General features: G+C 45.1%; 6 protein-coding genes across 6 annotated transcripts; 2 read left to right on the forward strand and 4 right to left on the reverse strand.

Annotated features, from left to right (window-relative positions):
- Positions 1-30: 30 nt before the first annotated feature.
- AOL_s00078g224 (uncharacterized protein) lies at positions 31-706 on the reverse strand (the record flags this gene model as incomplete). The annotated part of the gene is made up of 3 exons (XM_011123487.1): positions 31-365; positions 437-498; positions 585-706. The coding sequence occupies 3 exons, from the start codon at positions 704-706 to the stop codon at positions 31-33; spliced, it is 519 nt and encodes a 172-aa protein (XP_011121789.1).
- Positions 707-2,943: 2,237 nt separating this feature from the next.
- Positions 2,944-3,524, forward strand: AOL_s00078g225 (uncharacterized protein; the record flags this gene model as incomplete). Its single annotated transcript, XM_011123488.1, has 2 exons — positions 2,944-3,142; positions 3,232-3,524. 2 exons carry the CDS (start codon positions 2,944-2,946, stop codon positions 3,522-3,524), a joined length of 492 nt encoding a protein of 163 aa, XP_011121790.1.
- A 1,897-nt stretch (positions 3,525-5,421) lies between these two features.
- AOL_s00078g226 (uncharacterized protein) lies at positions 5,422-7,243 on the forward strand (the record flags this gene model as incomplete). Its single annotated transcript, XM_011123489.1, has 2 exons — positions 5,422-5,748; positions 5,891-7,243. The coding sequence occupies 2 exons, from the start codon at positions 5,422-5,424 to the stop codon at positions 7,241-7,243; spliced, it is 1,680 nt and encodes a 559-aa protein (XP_011121791.1).
- A 580-nt stretch (positions 7,244-7,823) lies between these two features.
- Positions 7,824-9,471, reverse strand: AOL_s00078g227 (uncharacterized protein; the record flags this gene model as incomplete). Its single annotated transcript, XM_011123490.1, has 2 exons — positions 7,824-8,792; positions 8,899-9,471. The coding sequence occupies 2 exons, from the start codon at positions 9,469-9,471 to the stop codon at positions 7,824-7,826; spliced, it is 1,542 nt and encodes a 513-aa protein (XP_011121792.1).
- Positions 9,472-10,742: 1,271 nt separating this feature from the next.
- AOL_s00078g228 (uncharacterized protein) lies at positions 10,743-11,222 on the reverse strand (the record flags this gene model as incomplete). The annotated part of the gene is made up of 1 exon (XM_011123491.1): positions 10,743-11,222. The coding sequence occupies one exon, from the start codon at positions 11,220-11,222 to the stop codon at positions 10,743-10,745; it is 480 nt and encodes a 159-aa protein (XP_011121793.1).
- A 766-nt stretch (positions 11,223-11,988) lies between these two features.
- On the reverse strand, positions 11,989-14,637 carry AOL_s00078g229 (uncharacterized protein; the record flags this gene model as incomplete). Its single annotated transcript, XM_011123492.1, has 7 exons — positions 11,989-12,645; positions 12,704-13,227; positions 13,292-13,379; positions 13,443-13,533; positions 13,601-13,758; positions 13,837-13,938; positions 14,065-14,637. The coding sequence occupies 7 exons, from the start codon at positions 14,635-14,637 to the stop codon at positions 11,989-11,991; spliced, it is 2,193 nt and encodes a 730-aa protein (XP_011121794.1).
- Between the last annotated feature and the right edge of the window lie 1,917 nt (positions 14,638-16,554).

Below are 16,554 nucleotides of genomic sequence, written 5' to 3' on the forward strand. Positions count from 1 at the left end.
TCATTTTCCGTTCGTTTTCTGGTAGTAGAACTAGAATGGCCTTCGCTCCGCGTACCTTCGTACATCCTCAACATCGTCATCCACTTCCGATTTGACATTAAAATCATGTTGATCTTCAATATTCGTACCTTCTTCGCTTGTGGTTTCCTCCGTGTGCATTTGCGACCCGGCGTCTTCATCGATGTCCACATCTTCCTTGGCTGAGTCCTTGGACCCCCGACGGTTGACGTCCGGGGCGCCACTACCCATCAACGACAGGACGAGACCTTCCAGCCGATCGATCCGGGCTTGCATATCGTCCGGCGAGGCTTTATCGCCAGCGGCGTTGGCGCGTCTGTTTCGGGCTGCGACGGATGCATAGTTGCCTATTCACAACGAGTAAATATTCGTGAACCAAACCCCCAATGCAATTGCATCCCAGCTAGTTATATCTTACAAGAAGCGATATCGTCCCTCTTCACGCAATTCTCGCACGGACTTTGACGATTACATTTGAGCCTGCCGCGAACATCCAGCTCCGTCAGCTCCAACCCAGGTGCCCGCAACACATACGATAAGGATACCTCGAGGGGTACGGTACGTACTTTCTATGCCTACAAGGACCGCAAGAGACGGGTACTCTGTTCCTTTTCCGGATGACTCGGAAGTTGTCGGAGGACTGGTGAGTCCCCGAGCCGGATCCTGAAATTGGCGGATTCGCGGTCATCTCGCCCCGACTGTATTTTTTTTCTCTACGCGGGCGACTAAGCTAAGCTTGTTGAAAATGAATGCGGGGTGTGTCTGTGTGTGTGTGTGTGGTGCTGACGAGAGCTGTCTCACGGTGATTGCTAGCTATGTTCCACGGAGATTGTATGAAGTGTGTAGGTAGGTATTGTAATGTACGTGCGGTCGTGAGGAATTAAAATCAACTGGAAAACTGAACTTCTACGGATCGATAATTTTGAAGGGAAACGAACAGGAAAAAATTCGAAAAGATGGAAATCAGATGATATTAATAAGTCGAGTCGAAAGTGGCCCCCTGTAGCATGTAGGCTCACAGGAAACGGTTATGCTTTTCGTATCCAGCCAGAAAGAGCATAGTCATTCTTGTTCTGCAAGTATGTAGTATGTAAGCCGTTCTAAGGAGCTAAGAGATGTAAACTCCGAGAAGGCTCCGCCAACAGGAAGCGAACGGTTGGAGCCGACGGCCGATCTGGGCGTAATTGGATAGTTTCGAGTTTTATTGTGAAGTCTTCCGGATTCAGGAAATAGTGTGCGTGGGACTGCACTGGCCTGGAGTGTTTTTGCCTCAAAGAATTCAAGCAGCTGGGCTTCATATTTCACGAGTCCATTCACAGGCTCTTTATACACTTGTTTAAATACTTCTTGCCTATGAATATCTCCTCACTTGCATAGTAAGAAAGAAAGAACTAGTTAGCCTAGAATCGGGTATCGATATCGGTTGTAAGAGTGGAGACCCGTTTATATTCGTTACAAAACCGGCTACGGCAGATACATGTACACATTACATATAATACGCCGTGTCCCCCCAGATATTTAATATTATATGATGCATCTCACAGGTTCCGGTCGGGATTACATTGGCCGGATAAATTAAATATGAAGATGTTTACCTCAGTTCTTAGTCAGTCAGACGGGTGCTGTCTACTAATCCTCTTTTTAATTTTTAGCTTTTAAACCTCAAAGCCCCCAGACTATTTGTATATCGTATCCTGTAAAGCTCAACTCGGTTAAGTAAGTACTTATATAATTATGTATATGTGTATGTATGTGTATGTGGCTAGGTTAGAGAATTGCGACGGGACGAGCGAGCGAGCGAACGTGGAAATTCAGAGATAGGTATTCCTTTCGGTTTCCTGCCTAAGATTCTCAGATTGCTCCTCAGGCTTCGTGCATATATATGCATATCGAACTAGAGTTTTTTAGATTTTAGCTGCAATCTGGCATATATATCCATGCTGACTTATCCATATGGTAGATGTATGTACTCCGGCTGTGACAGGGGTGATGAAGCTATCAATGTTAACGTTCCCCACCTCGACAATCTTCGATATCTTATTAATCACCTATCACGATATGCATCTGCGTTGCTGACAAATGGTCCAACAATCTGCAAGTCCTGTCACTTGATAAATTCCTTGCTTCAATGACAGTGACTCACAGGATTCCTATTATTTTAGCTTAGTCTCGCCATTTATTCACAGGATTTGGTTGTGCATTTCAAATTCGCAGTTGCCAGCATGCAAGGGATCATTCTTTAACTAGACCTCTGTCCCCCCACCTCCTGCCCTCTCTTCATTCTGCAAGGAAGCTGCAGCTGAATGCAAGAGAGAAAAAAAAAACTTCATCCGGGATTCTCCCGTCTGCCCCGTCCTACCAATCTTCAAGGATGAAGAAAACCGTCTTCGGAGTTCTCCATCTGAATTGAATAAACCCCATTTCAAATGGAAACTCGATATGATACCTGGCACGGTATATATACTTTACAATTCGACGCATCCATACAACACGCAATACACCGTCCGTCGAGATGTTACCTGATGCGGTCCGTCCGTTGAGCAGAATACGTTATAAATACTTCTAATAGAGTTTTAATAAACTCAAAGAGTCGGCGGACGGGTGTGAACCATGGGGCTTATATAGCATGATGGAGTCCATTGGTCTGTGCTGTACATGTATTACAGCTTGATACAGATAGTACGCCAATTGGACGTTCGGACATCAAAAAAAACTGCGGTATCCCAAAGCTTTGAGTCGTCGACACGTGCACACGACAAGGTCTCGAAAGGCTGGTCGATGGAATATTAATTTGTAAGGCGTCTAGACTCACTGTGGCGATGATTTATGAGCCTGGGTCTTCATTTTAGATGTAGAGCAGAACGTCGAATTGTGGCTCTTATTCATCTTTAAATTTACGATACTTTGAAAGGTACAACTAGCACGATGGGCATATTGAAAGCACGCACGCTGGCAATAGTGCCCGGGACGACCCTTTTGATGGCAGGTGGTGCGGCAGCCGCGATTCCAGCTGGTGGTTATATCTACGCCGCTGACAGTCCGAAAGCAGATCCTATACATGGTAATAATGGAAATGTTCTCACTGGTAGGCCACAGGTTACAAGGTGCATTGTCATTGCTGTTTGTATGTCACCCATCCAATTCGTGATTCCCCTTCCTGAGAATTACTTAGTATCACAATTCTAATCGTCTCAATATAATTTTCTGATTTAGGTGCCCTTGTAGTAACCAGCTTCCTCGCAATCTGCCTCTGGCGCTTCATCCGTCGTCGTCGCCGTCGCAGAAGACGTAGTACAGATGTGGAAATCGCAAACGTCTCCAGAAGTCGTAGACGGACTTCAAGAAGACGAAGACGAAGAGAGCCTCCACCACCCTATTCTGCTACTGCATTCCCGCAACCATTGACAATGCAGTATCTTGAAGAGAATCGGATGGCAACTATCGATGGGATTGAGGATAGGGACCCTGATTTGCCCAGGGTGCCTGCACCAGCTTATAAACTATAGGTTGCCATTGTATTTTTTGACGGCTACTTATAGTAGTATATTATGATGCTGGCACTTTCATGTGACGACACTAGAAAGTTGGATTGGCAGATCGAGTGGAGGTTATATCCCTACTATATAACATACGAAAGCTTTCCAATTCACCAGATCCCGAGCGTTTGGGCCACATGGATGCATATGACATCAAAAGTGGTCTCTAAAAATTCTAGCTTGAGACAAGTCCAGTACACATAGGTACCTTGACGGCACATGGCAATTGCTATTACGGAGTATTGACTGTACAGCTATCAGCGGTACCCACGCCCGGGCAGACTGGGTAGTTTGCCCAATAAAATCAGAAGGAAACAAAGAGAAGCGTGGATTGCGGGTGGGTTCGTTCTCCACGATCCGCAAGCACGCGAGAGCCGATGTCTCGAAGTCATATAAATAAATAATCGTATTGCTCAATCGATCATGTGTCCGGTTAACTAGCTCCCAATTCAAAGAATTAACTAGCGGTTGAACGCCATCTGCCGCATCCGCTCAAAGGTAACCTTCAGCGTAGTCCCGTTTTAAACGTTTTATTACAGGACCGGTGTTCGTGAAGCCCCTTTGCAGCATCTACAACTCTCAATGCGCCTGGTTTGTCCCTGTATCAGAATCTGCAGGCCTGCCCGGCTTTCTGCTTATGGCTTAGACCAATGCCCGTCTTCTCTTTTCTCCCCGGACCCCTGCACCTGCCCATTCAATCTGTAACGAGCAACAAAACGAGGCTCCACGGATCTAACGGTATCTCTGCATTTTGGAGGACATCGATACAACCGAATAGATTGTTTTCCTGATTGTTTTGATATCTGTCGCGTTAACATTACGTTCCACGTCGACGTATACTTACACATCTATTTCAAGTACCCATATCCGTGCGACTCGGTTGCTAGTTGCATGCACGCACATGCATGCATGCATTCCATTACATTGCAATGACGATGCCTGTCCCCAGCCTAGACATCGACGCTAAGGGAGGGGGTACCATGATAACAGGTACCTGATACAAGCTATCCGTCTCCGCTTGTTTATGGTACCCACCCCGTGCGCGGTCCTTGCATGACAACCCCGTAAGCCCTATGTTATGCCCGTGTCGGCGTGCCCGTATAAAAACCTGGCAGTCGCTCGCGGTCGAGGTAGAAGGTACCTTGACGAACAGTATCCCTCCCTTTTCGAGTTAACATCCATACCCTCGCTATTGCTACTACTCCTATTCTGCCGACCTGTTTCTGTTTTCTGACCTTTTGTTTACGATTCTCGAAAGAATAGAAAGAATTATTACATACTTAACTAGAGACCATTCCCCCCATCCTTGCTGGGTTCGATTTGCTGGATACCCACTCCTTGAGCTCCATTCTGTGCCAGACTGGCATCTTCCACCCCCCAAATTAACTAACTATCACCACTATCATTATCACCACAAAGCTATCCACTTAAGTACTTAAGTAGGTAACCTCTGTGGAAAGTGTGAATAACTTCAAGGGCAAGCTAGCTGTAACCTTACATCATAACTTCCCTAAATCAAAACTCTGTCCGTCATACTTTTTGGACCGGAGACATTTGGACGGTTACAGCTCGAACTCAACCAACACATAGCAACAGCAACGGACGCACTAGCGAGTTACTAAGTGGTTAGTCTGTCCTGTCCCGGCTGGTATTTTGGGCTATAAACATTCACATCGGACTCCATCCACTAACAGGCTGACCTCTCTCAGATATACCTTGATCTGGTCTCCAGATATTGCTCTCTTACTGTCTCCTTAAACCTCCTCTTACCACTATTTTTCTCATCTCGTCTCATCGAAACTCCATCACCTCCTCGCATTCCACGCGCTTTATACGGGTTTATCGTGATTGAATATCACCAGCAATAATGATGGCGCCTCAAGGTTCTTTGACGAAGTTGTACTCCGAGTTTATCACCTCGCCCAAGAGAGATTCCCTGCATAGTCAGGCCGGTCTCCATTACATCGGCAGCACCGGGAGCTCCTTTCAATCCGGTGATGCCATCATCAACCATCTCAAGAGAGAGGCTGGATGGTACACCAAGAAGGAACAGAAGATTCTATCTTCTGTTGAAAGCCACAATTCCGTCGTCGTCGAAATCTCAAATGTGATTGAATTCACCAATGGCGGTGGAATGCTGCTGCCTAACCTGGACGACAATTTTGTAACCGATCAAACTGTCACTCTTCCCATGGTAAGTGAATGTGGTTTTATTTTTATTTTAGTTTGGTTTTTTCCCTTTTCGTTTGGCGATGCCTGCATGCATGGTGCATGCATGGTTCGCGCGTGCCTGTATTTTTTTTTCCGCTGATCTGACTGGTTTTCGGTTGTTGTAGGTCCACATCGTTCAATTCGAAGACGGCGTGATCAAGCAAATCCGCCAATATTGGGATCAGGCCAGTCTTCTCAAGCAGCTCGGCGTCATCGGTAAATCCGGCAAAAACTGGCCAATCCGTTCCGGTGAAGAGCAGGTCAAGCTCATCAAAGCGTCTGTCAGCTCCGTCGCCGAATCCGCTGCCGATGCAAGCGAATCTGCTTCAACACGTCCTTCGTCCAAGGGTAGTAACCAGTCGGGACGTGAAAGCATCCAGCTTTTTGCACCAAGAGAGCTTGACGAAGATGTCTTCAAACCAGCCGTAGCTCCTCCTCGTGGCAGCATCAAACCTCCAGGCCGTCAACTCCATGATATCATTGGTGAAGACGGCGACGCCCCAGTTCAACCTACTCCAAAGGGTAGCACCGGAACTGGCCCTCGTCGTACCTTCTTTGTCGGCCAGGAAATCGATGAGACCAATTCTACGCCCGACCGTAAGGTCACCGTCAATCATAACAAGTTCAAGCATTTCGAGTTGGAACATAACCCAGAGAAGGACGCCGAAACTCCAAAGCCCAGCGCCCCCAAACGTACTAGCATCTACACCAAAGCCGGATCCTCTTGGGATTTCGCTGATTTCGCTACTCCCGAGAAGCGTCCAACCAAGGTTTCTGCTCAGAATGCTCGTACTATGACTTGGAGCGACGACGAGGCAGAGACCTCTCCAGTCCAACCACAGCAGGCTAAGCCTCTTCCTCGAAAAGGTCTCAGCTCTCAGTTTGAAATTGTCGACGAGACTCCAAAGAAGGCTAATGGACCTACTCGTGAGCCGTATGTTCGCATGGGCAACAAGTCCAACTTCGCCTTGACCGATGACTCTCCAAATAATGGAACCGAGAAGAAGGCCGGTGTCCCACAGGCCCGTCAAACCGTCGTCGATAGTATGGAAGCCAACTGGAGCAACACCTCACCACTTGGAGAAGCCAAACCTGCTGCCAACTTCGGGATCAGCACCAGGGGCGACGGCATGGGTGGCAAGAAGGGCGCTAGCCGTCACTGGGACTTTGAGGATGAGACTCCAAAGAAAGCTAATGGCGCTGGAATCAATCCCTCTGGCAACGGAATCAAGACCTCTGGCAACGGAATGGGTGGACGAATGGGCTCTGAACGCGCCTGGGCCTTTGGCCATGAGGATGAAGATGCCAATGTTCACAAGCCCGTTTATAAGACTGCTAACGACGGCATGGGTGGTCGAAAGGCTACCGGTCGCGGTTGGGGATTCGACGAAGTTGAAGAGGATGAAAAGCCAGTCAAGAAGGAGAATGCTAGCTTCCGTACCCAGAGCAAGCCCACCAGCGACTTCTGGTCTTTCTAAGCCCTTCCTCGGCACGTTTCGACCTGTCGATTAATGATTTAATCGGAAGTGATGAAGATATGAACTGGAAGTACTAACCTGCAAAGAATCATTTCTAAAACCCGCGTTTTTCCCCCTTCTCTTTCTTGTAAAGCCTTAAAGGTGTATCTGGCGTTCCTGTTCTGTCTCTATAACGTGTAAGAAGAAAGGAATATTTTCCTTTGTCGGTGGGCAATACTTTTTTTTTTATGGCGATGGATTATTCTTCTTTTATTTTCTTTTTTCTTTTTCCATTCACGCTCAGCAGTCTCTCTCTCATACCTGTTCTATGAACGGTACGAGTTCACTTCATGTACGTAATTACTTTACTTTACAGCTGTGAAGCAAGTGTGCTTTGCGGCTACCGTTTATTTCTATTCTTCTGCTCTTCGATCCTGCCCTCCTTCTAGTGTTTATTGAATGTTGACGACTCTATTCGCTGCTCTATTCCCTCGCGCCAGCCAGTGTATTCCAATATGCTCTAAACACCAATATCCCACTCGTGGTAATATCTACTTAGTCTCGTTACCCAGGGTATATACTATTTCCATGCATCCCTTCATCATACCCGCCCTTGCCCGCCAGCGACGGCAGCCTCAGCAATATCCCCTACTAAGCGGGTATACCACCTCTTCTCATCAAAGACCTGAGCATGATCCAATCCATCCCCCCACACAACCTTCAACCTCCCTCCTTCCTCATCTCTAGTTTCCCAATCACCATTTACAAACTCCACCCTCCTCTCATCCGCACCTTCATCATCATCAAACCGACCATTCCCAGCACCGGTCAAATACTCCTTCACCCCCGCAGTATCCACGATCAAATCCCTCTCACCCAACCAAACCACCACATTCCTACCTTTCAAATCATCCTTCCAAAGAATATTCTCCGCCCAAAAGAACCTTCTACAAAGCGTATGAGCGACCATTTGATCCGTACTAGCAAAATAATGTAACATATGTTCATTCGCCCTTTTTGGTTTCCTCCTCAAGAAATTATACGCCACATCCGGTAGATGTAATAATATCGTTACAGGGTCGATTAACACCATCGAATCTATTTTAGTCGATAACTGGTTGTCGTGGAGGATGTGAGTTGATACTACCGTTCCGTAGGAGTTTGATACTAAAACGAATTTTTCAAAGTTATGGTGTTTGAGGATTTTGTTTATTGATGTTAACATTTCAGATTTCTTCTGCATGGACGGACAGATTCGACCGGAGATTGGGTCGATTTCTAGGACTATGATCCCCGTTGTGGGGAGGGTTGAGGCGAGGGTTTTTAAGGTTGGGACGTATGGGTGGATTCCTATTCCTATTCCGTGGATGTAGAGGATTGGAAGGGTGGTTTTGGAGGTATGTGGACGGTACCAGTATGGTAATGTTGGAGAGGGGGTTTTGTTGAATGTGAAGAGGGTGGAGAAGCGGAAGGGGAAGGTTGTGAGGAAGGTGGAGAGGGGACGGCTGTGGTATGTGTAACCTGAGAGTGCGAGGCGGATGGAGGTTAAAGTGTCGATTGCCGTGAGTATCTATTTTATACCATATGATACCAGTTTAGTCTCTTTTCTATACTTACCCATACTTATAACTCGAGGGCTTTTGGGGATCTGGATAGAATAGATATTTGGAACATACGATATACCACGTCAACGGCCGATGCTTCATCCTCACTTGATCAATAGTAAGTCTATAACACTCAGCCTTCCCCCTACCATCCTCAAACTTCCTCCCCATCTTCTGCTCCAGCATCTGTACATACTCCTCAACCTCACCTTCCTGTTCATCCCCATCAGGTTCTTCACTCCAACTCCCAGAAGCATTAAACAAACTCCACCTCAAAAACTCCTTCAAATTATCCCGTCTAATATCCTCCAGCTCAGCCCCCAAAAACCATCGTTGCAGATACGCCTGATGATCCGGTATCGTCGATATAATCCTCAAAAACAGCGATCTTCGCTCCGAAGACGGTGGGAGCGGTGGGTGTTCTGCTGCTGCTTGGAGGGTGTATTTCCGGGGTAGGTAGATTAGAAAGTAAAATGCGGTTTCGGCGATAGGGTATAGACTTATGAGTTTTGTGGTCGGGGTCAGGAATGTAGATGGGAGGAAAGGGATGGAGAAGGTGTAGATGATGCTGAGAGGGGTGATACTGCGGAGGATGGTGATGGCCGTGCGGATTATGATTAGCTCTCCGAAGCTGGTTCCTATCATTTTTTTCTCTTTTTCTCTTTTTCTCTTTTGTTTCTCTTATAAGATCGGTTCTTTACTTTTAACGATTTTAAAAACGATATAGAGAGAGTATAGTAACTAATGGGAATCGAATTCGCGAGGGCTATTGATCAGGAAAGGGGGGTTGGGAATGTCATGATCAGTGATTTTTATAGTAGCCGTGGAGGATTTTAATTAAATAAAAGTAGAAGTGGGTCCGCTATTGTTGGGAGAATTCAACTGTTTAATGGCCATGCACATGTGGCATGAGACGGGAGAAGTGGTGGGAAAACTGCGTTGTTTTTGTTGGACTTTTGTTCTGGAGGTAGTCGACGGGGATACGTATACGATACGAGGCTTAAAGGGGGGGAGCCTGGAACAGGATGACGTTTGAAAACCGCTGTCGACACCGACGGGCCTGGGGGTTATAACAACCGTGCTTTTGGTGATTGGTATCGAGGTTTCTGCATGTGAAACTGTTTGTTTTTTTTGTGAATTTTTTGGAGGGGTCGTAAAGTAATAACGTTGGAGAGAATCAATTAATTTCAATGGTGGTTTTTTTTTGGAGTATTTAAATTTATGGCATGTGATGTTCGTATTTGAATCGACGTTCGTTCGCGGGTGATCACACGCGTATACAGTCTGGCATGCATGGAATTAATTTGGCCAAGTTGGTTTCGAGGTATAATAGAGGTCTATTATACCCCTCCCTCGCTGAGATTCATTTTCTCCGCTTTGTTGGGGACGATTAGTTATCAGAAATAGTAAATAACATAGGAGCTTGTTTGATTAATAAGATCATAAGGTTTGAATTGGTCTATGTAATGTATGTAAGTACTTAAGTACAGAACTTAGTAAGTCAAATATTAAAATATTAAAATATATTAATTCAAAGTATATTGTCAAGTCAAGTTTGTGATTTTGCTCAAGTTGAAGATTATGCTCTTTGTATTACCATAATTTTCAGGATTTGGTTTGAGGTATAATATTTAATTTGAGATATGATCCTGATATCGATGCTGGCGTTTTTTATCAATATCTCCGCCACTCGTTTAAAAAAACCGAGGGTCTAGACCATAAAAGCTAAGGAATCTAAATACTCTAACTAGAAGTAGAGATTGACACTAATCCACAATTAGATTTACAACAAAATGATAGAAATCTTATCATAGAAAATAAAGTACATATACCATTAAATACACAAAGCATATATAAACATAAATCATAAATGATATTGAATCTTCATTCCACCAGCTCGCATCAACCTCACCGTGTTAACAAGTACTATCAAGAGCTTCTCTGCATTCTATGTCCGCATCTAGGTTCTTCTCCCTTGGAATCCAGTTGTAGCTCACTTGTCCAATGTCTAATATCTTATTCTCCAAAGCAACAGCTCTTTGAAAAAGGTCTCTATTTGCGACAGGCCGCCCTGCGGCGTTATACCAGCCGTTCCCGATCCATTTCTTGATATAATTCGTCATACTGTTGACAGCATATTCGGAATCCGACTGAATCGTAACGTCGAGACAGGGCCTCCCCGAAAGTTCCGAGTATCTTTCTAACGCCCACTCGAGGGCGATAATGATGGCCAAGATCTCTGCCCTTTGGTTCGTGGGAGCCGGCTTATTGCCCCTGAGGTGTTTTACTCTGGGGATGTAGGATCGGCCGCCTGGTTTGAATAGACAGGCAGCTGCAACGGCGGTTGAGCCACGTTTACCGTTTCTCCGACAAGCCCCGTCGACCTTGAATTCCATGATATACACCATATTAATTGTCGAGATGGAAGATATTCGGGTTACTTGAGCTGCCCTGCTCTGCCCGTGCCAAAGGATTTGGGTCGAAAACCCGAGAGTTGATTAAAGAGCGTGCAGCTTGAAATCGGAAGATTACACGATAGTTATTAGAAATCTTGAGTCGATGCTGTGGTGGTGAGATCGAAGAAGCCCGTGGCGCTGCCTAATCTTGGCGGCAAACAACCTGGAACCCCAGGCCTTTTGATTCCAGGTTAATATCTTCAAGCTTAGATATTCTGAAAGACATTGAATTTACTCGAATAATAAATACTTGTGTATATTAATATATTAAGCTTAATGTGCTTGTATAAAAGCCATGATATTAGAATGAACGATATTAGAAGCACGTATAAAATCTGCACAAGTCTGAACGACCAGAAATATATAAAACCCCGTTATAAATTAATGAAATTATAGTATATAGACATGAAAAACCCTTCACTATCCCATCCTAACAAAAAGAAATATTACAAAGAAAACCCGTATAGAAATCGGTATACAAGAGAGAAGTGAAAAATCCGAACCATAGGTAACCCCAGGCTCCCCCAAAAATCCATATAACTCAAAAAACGCCAAAAAGATTTCAACCTACCTTGCCCAATCCCGTTGCAAAACAATCCCATATTATAAGACAATTATTCAATCTCCTCCTCCACCTGTCTCTCTTTATACTCATATACTTCACTTTAAAAAGAAAAAAAAAGAAAGAATAAAACAATAAACCATCTTAGGCCTTCGTCTCAAACATCAACTCCCCCAACTGACTAGTCACAGCTCTAAGCCTCTCAATCGCCTCCTGATGGTTCCCCGTATTCCTCCTCTTAAAAGCCCCTAGTATATGACCTCTACACACCCTCACCCCAGCTTCACTACTATCTCTATCCCACACCCCATCTCCACAGATAGGTCCGGGAACCATATTCCCCCTTTCGTCCACATAGTCCCTTTGTATGGGTAACAGAACACTAACTTGGTAAGAATCATCATCGACTTTTCCAGATTCTCGACTATTCACGGCGGTTAGGCCACATCTGTCGCCTAATGCCTTTAGGTGTAATTCCGTATTCAATGCTTGGTTTAAACTTCCTGGAGGACCGGGGTTGCGTCGGTAGGAACGGACTACGACGACTTGGAAGCTAGACGGAGAAATGAGGTCTGAATAGGTAAGAGTCGAAGAAGTGGGGTCTAGTCGGATTATGTAGAGATAGTCGAAGTCGATTGCCTGGGCTATGTCGGAAAGAACCGCGCGGGCTTCGGGAACTTTCTGTGGGGTTTGAAAAGTTGAGAGGGGAAGGTTTAGAGGGAGTGGAGTGCTAGGAGGGGAATTGGGAGAACCTGGGATACTGGAAGGCGATATTGGCGGCGTTGGGGGTTGGGCACCTATCTAGAAGTATGTTAGTTTTACTCTTCGGGATTGTCGAAAAAAGGTAAATATGACTTACTCTAAATCGCTTTTGTCCCTTATGAGTGGGCGTGGTAGCCGAAGGCGGTGGAGTTGGAGGCGGTCGAGGAGGTAGAATGTCAATTGTGACAGGTGGTATAGGTAAAGATGGGAGTACCGGTACTCCAGTTTGATAATGGCTATACTGTCGAGTACTCCGACCAGCTTTGGTCAACGTCTTCTCTGCCTCTAGTCTCGCTGCCATAACTTTACGACTTGGTCCTGGTGACTTGGGGCGTGTCATTCCGCTATATTTCTGATTTAGCTCCGCGCTTTTTACTCTCCGCTCAATTTGGGTTCGGCCCTCCATTTTGGCTGGAGCACTGGCAGTGCTGTCTCTATTTTCGGTGTCGACATTGGAGGTCTGGCGTTCTACTAGGGATACTGTTCGTCGGCTTTCTGGGAGTAGTCTTTCCAAGTGGGTTGATACAACATGTGCAAAATTGTTAAGACTACGAAGGTCGTTCTTTCCGAATATCGAACGGGGCTGTCTTCCAGAAATCGCAAGGACTCCGATGTTGTATCCTGTGGAAAGAGGTTTAGAATGCTTCTACAATAATTGCAGTTTGGGTTGATGAATTATGCATACCATCAGCTGAGATTAATGGACTTCCCGCATAGAAATTAATTCTATCATCGCCGCTATGGAGAGTTGGGTTTCCTTTGAATCTCCAATCCTAAGGAATAGTTAGAATATTACTACTTAAGTCTATTACTTTCTTCAGGACGTTTGTGCATACCTTCTCAGTATCGAGAATGACCATAGTATCGTTTCCTAACATAACATGGGCTCCCAAAGACCACGCCCTCTTTGTTTTAGACTCCATTCCTCTTTTTTTAAAAAAATAGTTAGTATCATGGTATCCTTTTAGAATAAGATTTATTCATGCAAACTAACATTCTAATGGGATGATTTAATATAAAGGTCTCCGATTCATAATCGACAAAGCTGATAGATGCATATTCCGCCTTAAGCGCTGTAGTTGCGGCTCTAAGGACCGTTCGTAGGTCAGCCTCGATATGGCTAGCCCGAGAAAGGTCGTAGCGATTTAATGACTAAGATAGGTTAGTCGATTTTTTCCCCTCGGGATATTCCCAGCGGAAAACGGAAAAATATTATTAAAAAAAACGTACCCTTAATCTCTCAGGCTCATCTGCTGGGAACGGCGTGGGAATCCAAGATAACGAAACCTTTCGTGGTGGTGTCTGAGGGGGATGCGACATGTTGTAATGACCCTGAATTCCTCGATCAATCGAATTTGTATCAGCATCGACCATTTTTCACGTTTATAACCGCATATGTATCACTACCCTTCTAGATAGGGAAATGCATCCTATTTTGGAAAGAACGTTACAACTCACTTTTGTATAAGCTTCGAACCAATACCCCCACTCCTTCCTATCGCTTAGTTCTCTCGAACAGTAATTCGCCATCTCTTCCAATAACCTCCTATGACCGATTTCCATTGTTCTCGTGATTGATACTTCGTTCTGTATGGGTTTCTCTTCGATGATTATATCCTCCTTTTCTTGTTCTTCTTGTCCCTCATATGTCGATTTAGTACTAGACGCCGTCGAGTCCCTCATCGAAGATCTTGGAGGTTGGGCTAAGACTTTAAGATTTGGTATTCTCGTATCCGTTACGCGTGCTTCCCTCGGTACGAGTTGGTTCTTGAGGGGTTTGACGACGGGGGAGTCGTTCCATATCGATACATATCCAGTATTAGAATCCGAGTTGATATCGTTATAAGTTTGTGAATATGGAAGCACCGGTGGCGACGACGACGACGACGAGTCCTCAGGATCATAATCCTCCTCCGCGCGATCCTTTCTAGTTAAAATATTGAGTTTAAACATCTTGAACCCGGTGATACTTGGTTTACTGTTTAAAGACTTAGTAGTGGCGGGGTTTTTGGATCTCATGGGGAAGGCCATTTTAATATAATATTTTTTTTTAAAAAAAGTTTAAAGAGCGTGGGGAGTAGTTGGGGAAAGAAGGAATGATGCAGATTGAGCATTCAGACGTGTTAGGGATATTGATCGGGGAGGCGATCGCGATGGATGCGGTAAGTGGAGGGAGAAATTATATTGACCCGGTTAGAGATGGACAGATAACGGTGGTTACCAGGAAGACGGAACGGACCGAATTATGCGAATTCGCACAGTACTTGATTGTATACAATATGTGGGGCAACGTTAATAATCAAAATTAGGATTCGAATTCAAGATGAAAAAAGAAGGTCTAGAAAGGTGTGATAATAGACTGATTTGAATTCTTTTTTTTTTTTTTTGTGTATTTGGTCTCGTGAGTGGAGAATTTGATATAAAAGCCGGTAAGCAAACTCTCGGAATTTATTTTAAAAAAGAAATAACGTGATGGATAATCTACAAAACGGTCATTTAAAATCCGATGGGCGGACTGCAGGAGTCCACGGAATTTTTCGAACTCAATATGCTCACTCTCCTCCTCCTCCTCCCTTACGGTGTACGAGCTGGGGAGAAACAGCATGTATGAGTAAATGTAGTATACATAGGCCCACAAGCGCACCGGGGGGGACGTAACTTCATGGTATCATCGCACAATTCTAACCAAACCGTAGCACGATTGAGTCAGTCGAGGTTTTTGCCCGGCTTTCCCCCCTTCTCGGATCGAGGTATCCAGCGCTGATAACGTGTGATTTCCGCTGGTAGTTTTTCTTACAAGGATTATATAGATCATGCCAGAACAGGGCAGTGCAGATAGGATACATCCACGCCAGATCGATCGTGTCAAACTCTGTTTCGTAGAATCTTAGGAGATCGGGAGACTGGCCTGGAGGGATTTAGGGGGGTAAAAGGGGGGGTATGTTGACATGTAGGGGAAACACCTACAGTTACCTCGAAGAGGAATCCAAGCTACCTTGGTACCCGGATTGTAATTTTTCATCCAATTATATTTAAATGAGGACGAGGGAGATCGTCGATGCAATCGCGAGACCAGCCGTGGGATTGGGGAGAACCTTCCAGGGATTAGATGATATTTATATCTTCATCGCAAGGATGTCGGACATCATAATGGAAATGTCTGGTAACGTAATGTAGGTATGGAATGCATATATGCCCGCTCGTTTCTGGCATAATCCTACGCTTTAAACGAAACCCCTTGATGGTTTGAAGATGTCTTAAGAAGAACATCGGACGACCACCTGTTAAATTGTGGGGGAGTACAACAGCACGGAATCGAAGAGAATGGTTCTTAGAAAAGCGACTGTTGATTGGTTATCGGACGAACTAGCGGTGCAGCAGTGGCGGATATTGGAGGTTGTTACACAGAGGTTGGGTTTTTGGGTGTACCTCGCATTCAACCACCCGCCCACGGGAAGCTGCACGTTTGTGTTGGCATGCAATGCTATCTCGAGAGAGTTAGAGGATGGTAAACAGGCGGTTGTGAATCCGAGAGGGTGTATACTTTTAGTAAGTATGTAAAAAGGGCAGTTCTAGATCGAGGCTAGGATGACATGAGCATCAGGCCAAAGACGGATAGCGGATGCATGGAGATATCGTTGAGAGAACCCGACCTGTGGTGGTGGTGGTGGTGGTGGTGGTGTGTGTTTCACAGACTCAAGCAGGACACTCGTCCGAGAATTCATTCATTTAATTCCATATTTCATTAATATGATGTATCGCCGTCGCATTGAGGAAGATTATATATTTCAAGAAAAAGAAAGAACACGGTGATATCATGATTTTGATACAAAACATCGTATGAATCTCGGATACTGTCTAAGATACTGTCTAGGAGATATGAAGTGACTATGTGTTGTGCTGTTATGTTTTTTTTACCGACCTCGAACATGTTTAAACACGGCCGCA

Source organism: Orbilia oligospora, assembly GCF_000225545.1.
Source record: "Orbilia oligospora ATCC 24927 unplaced genomic scaffold scaffold00078, whole genome shotgun sequence".
Classification (NCBI taxonomy): domain Eukaryota; kingdom Fungi; phylum Ascomycota; class Orbiliomycetes; order Orbiliales; family Orbiliaceae; genus Orbilia; species Orbilia oligospora.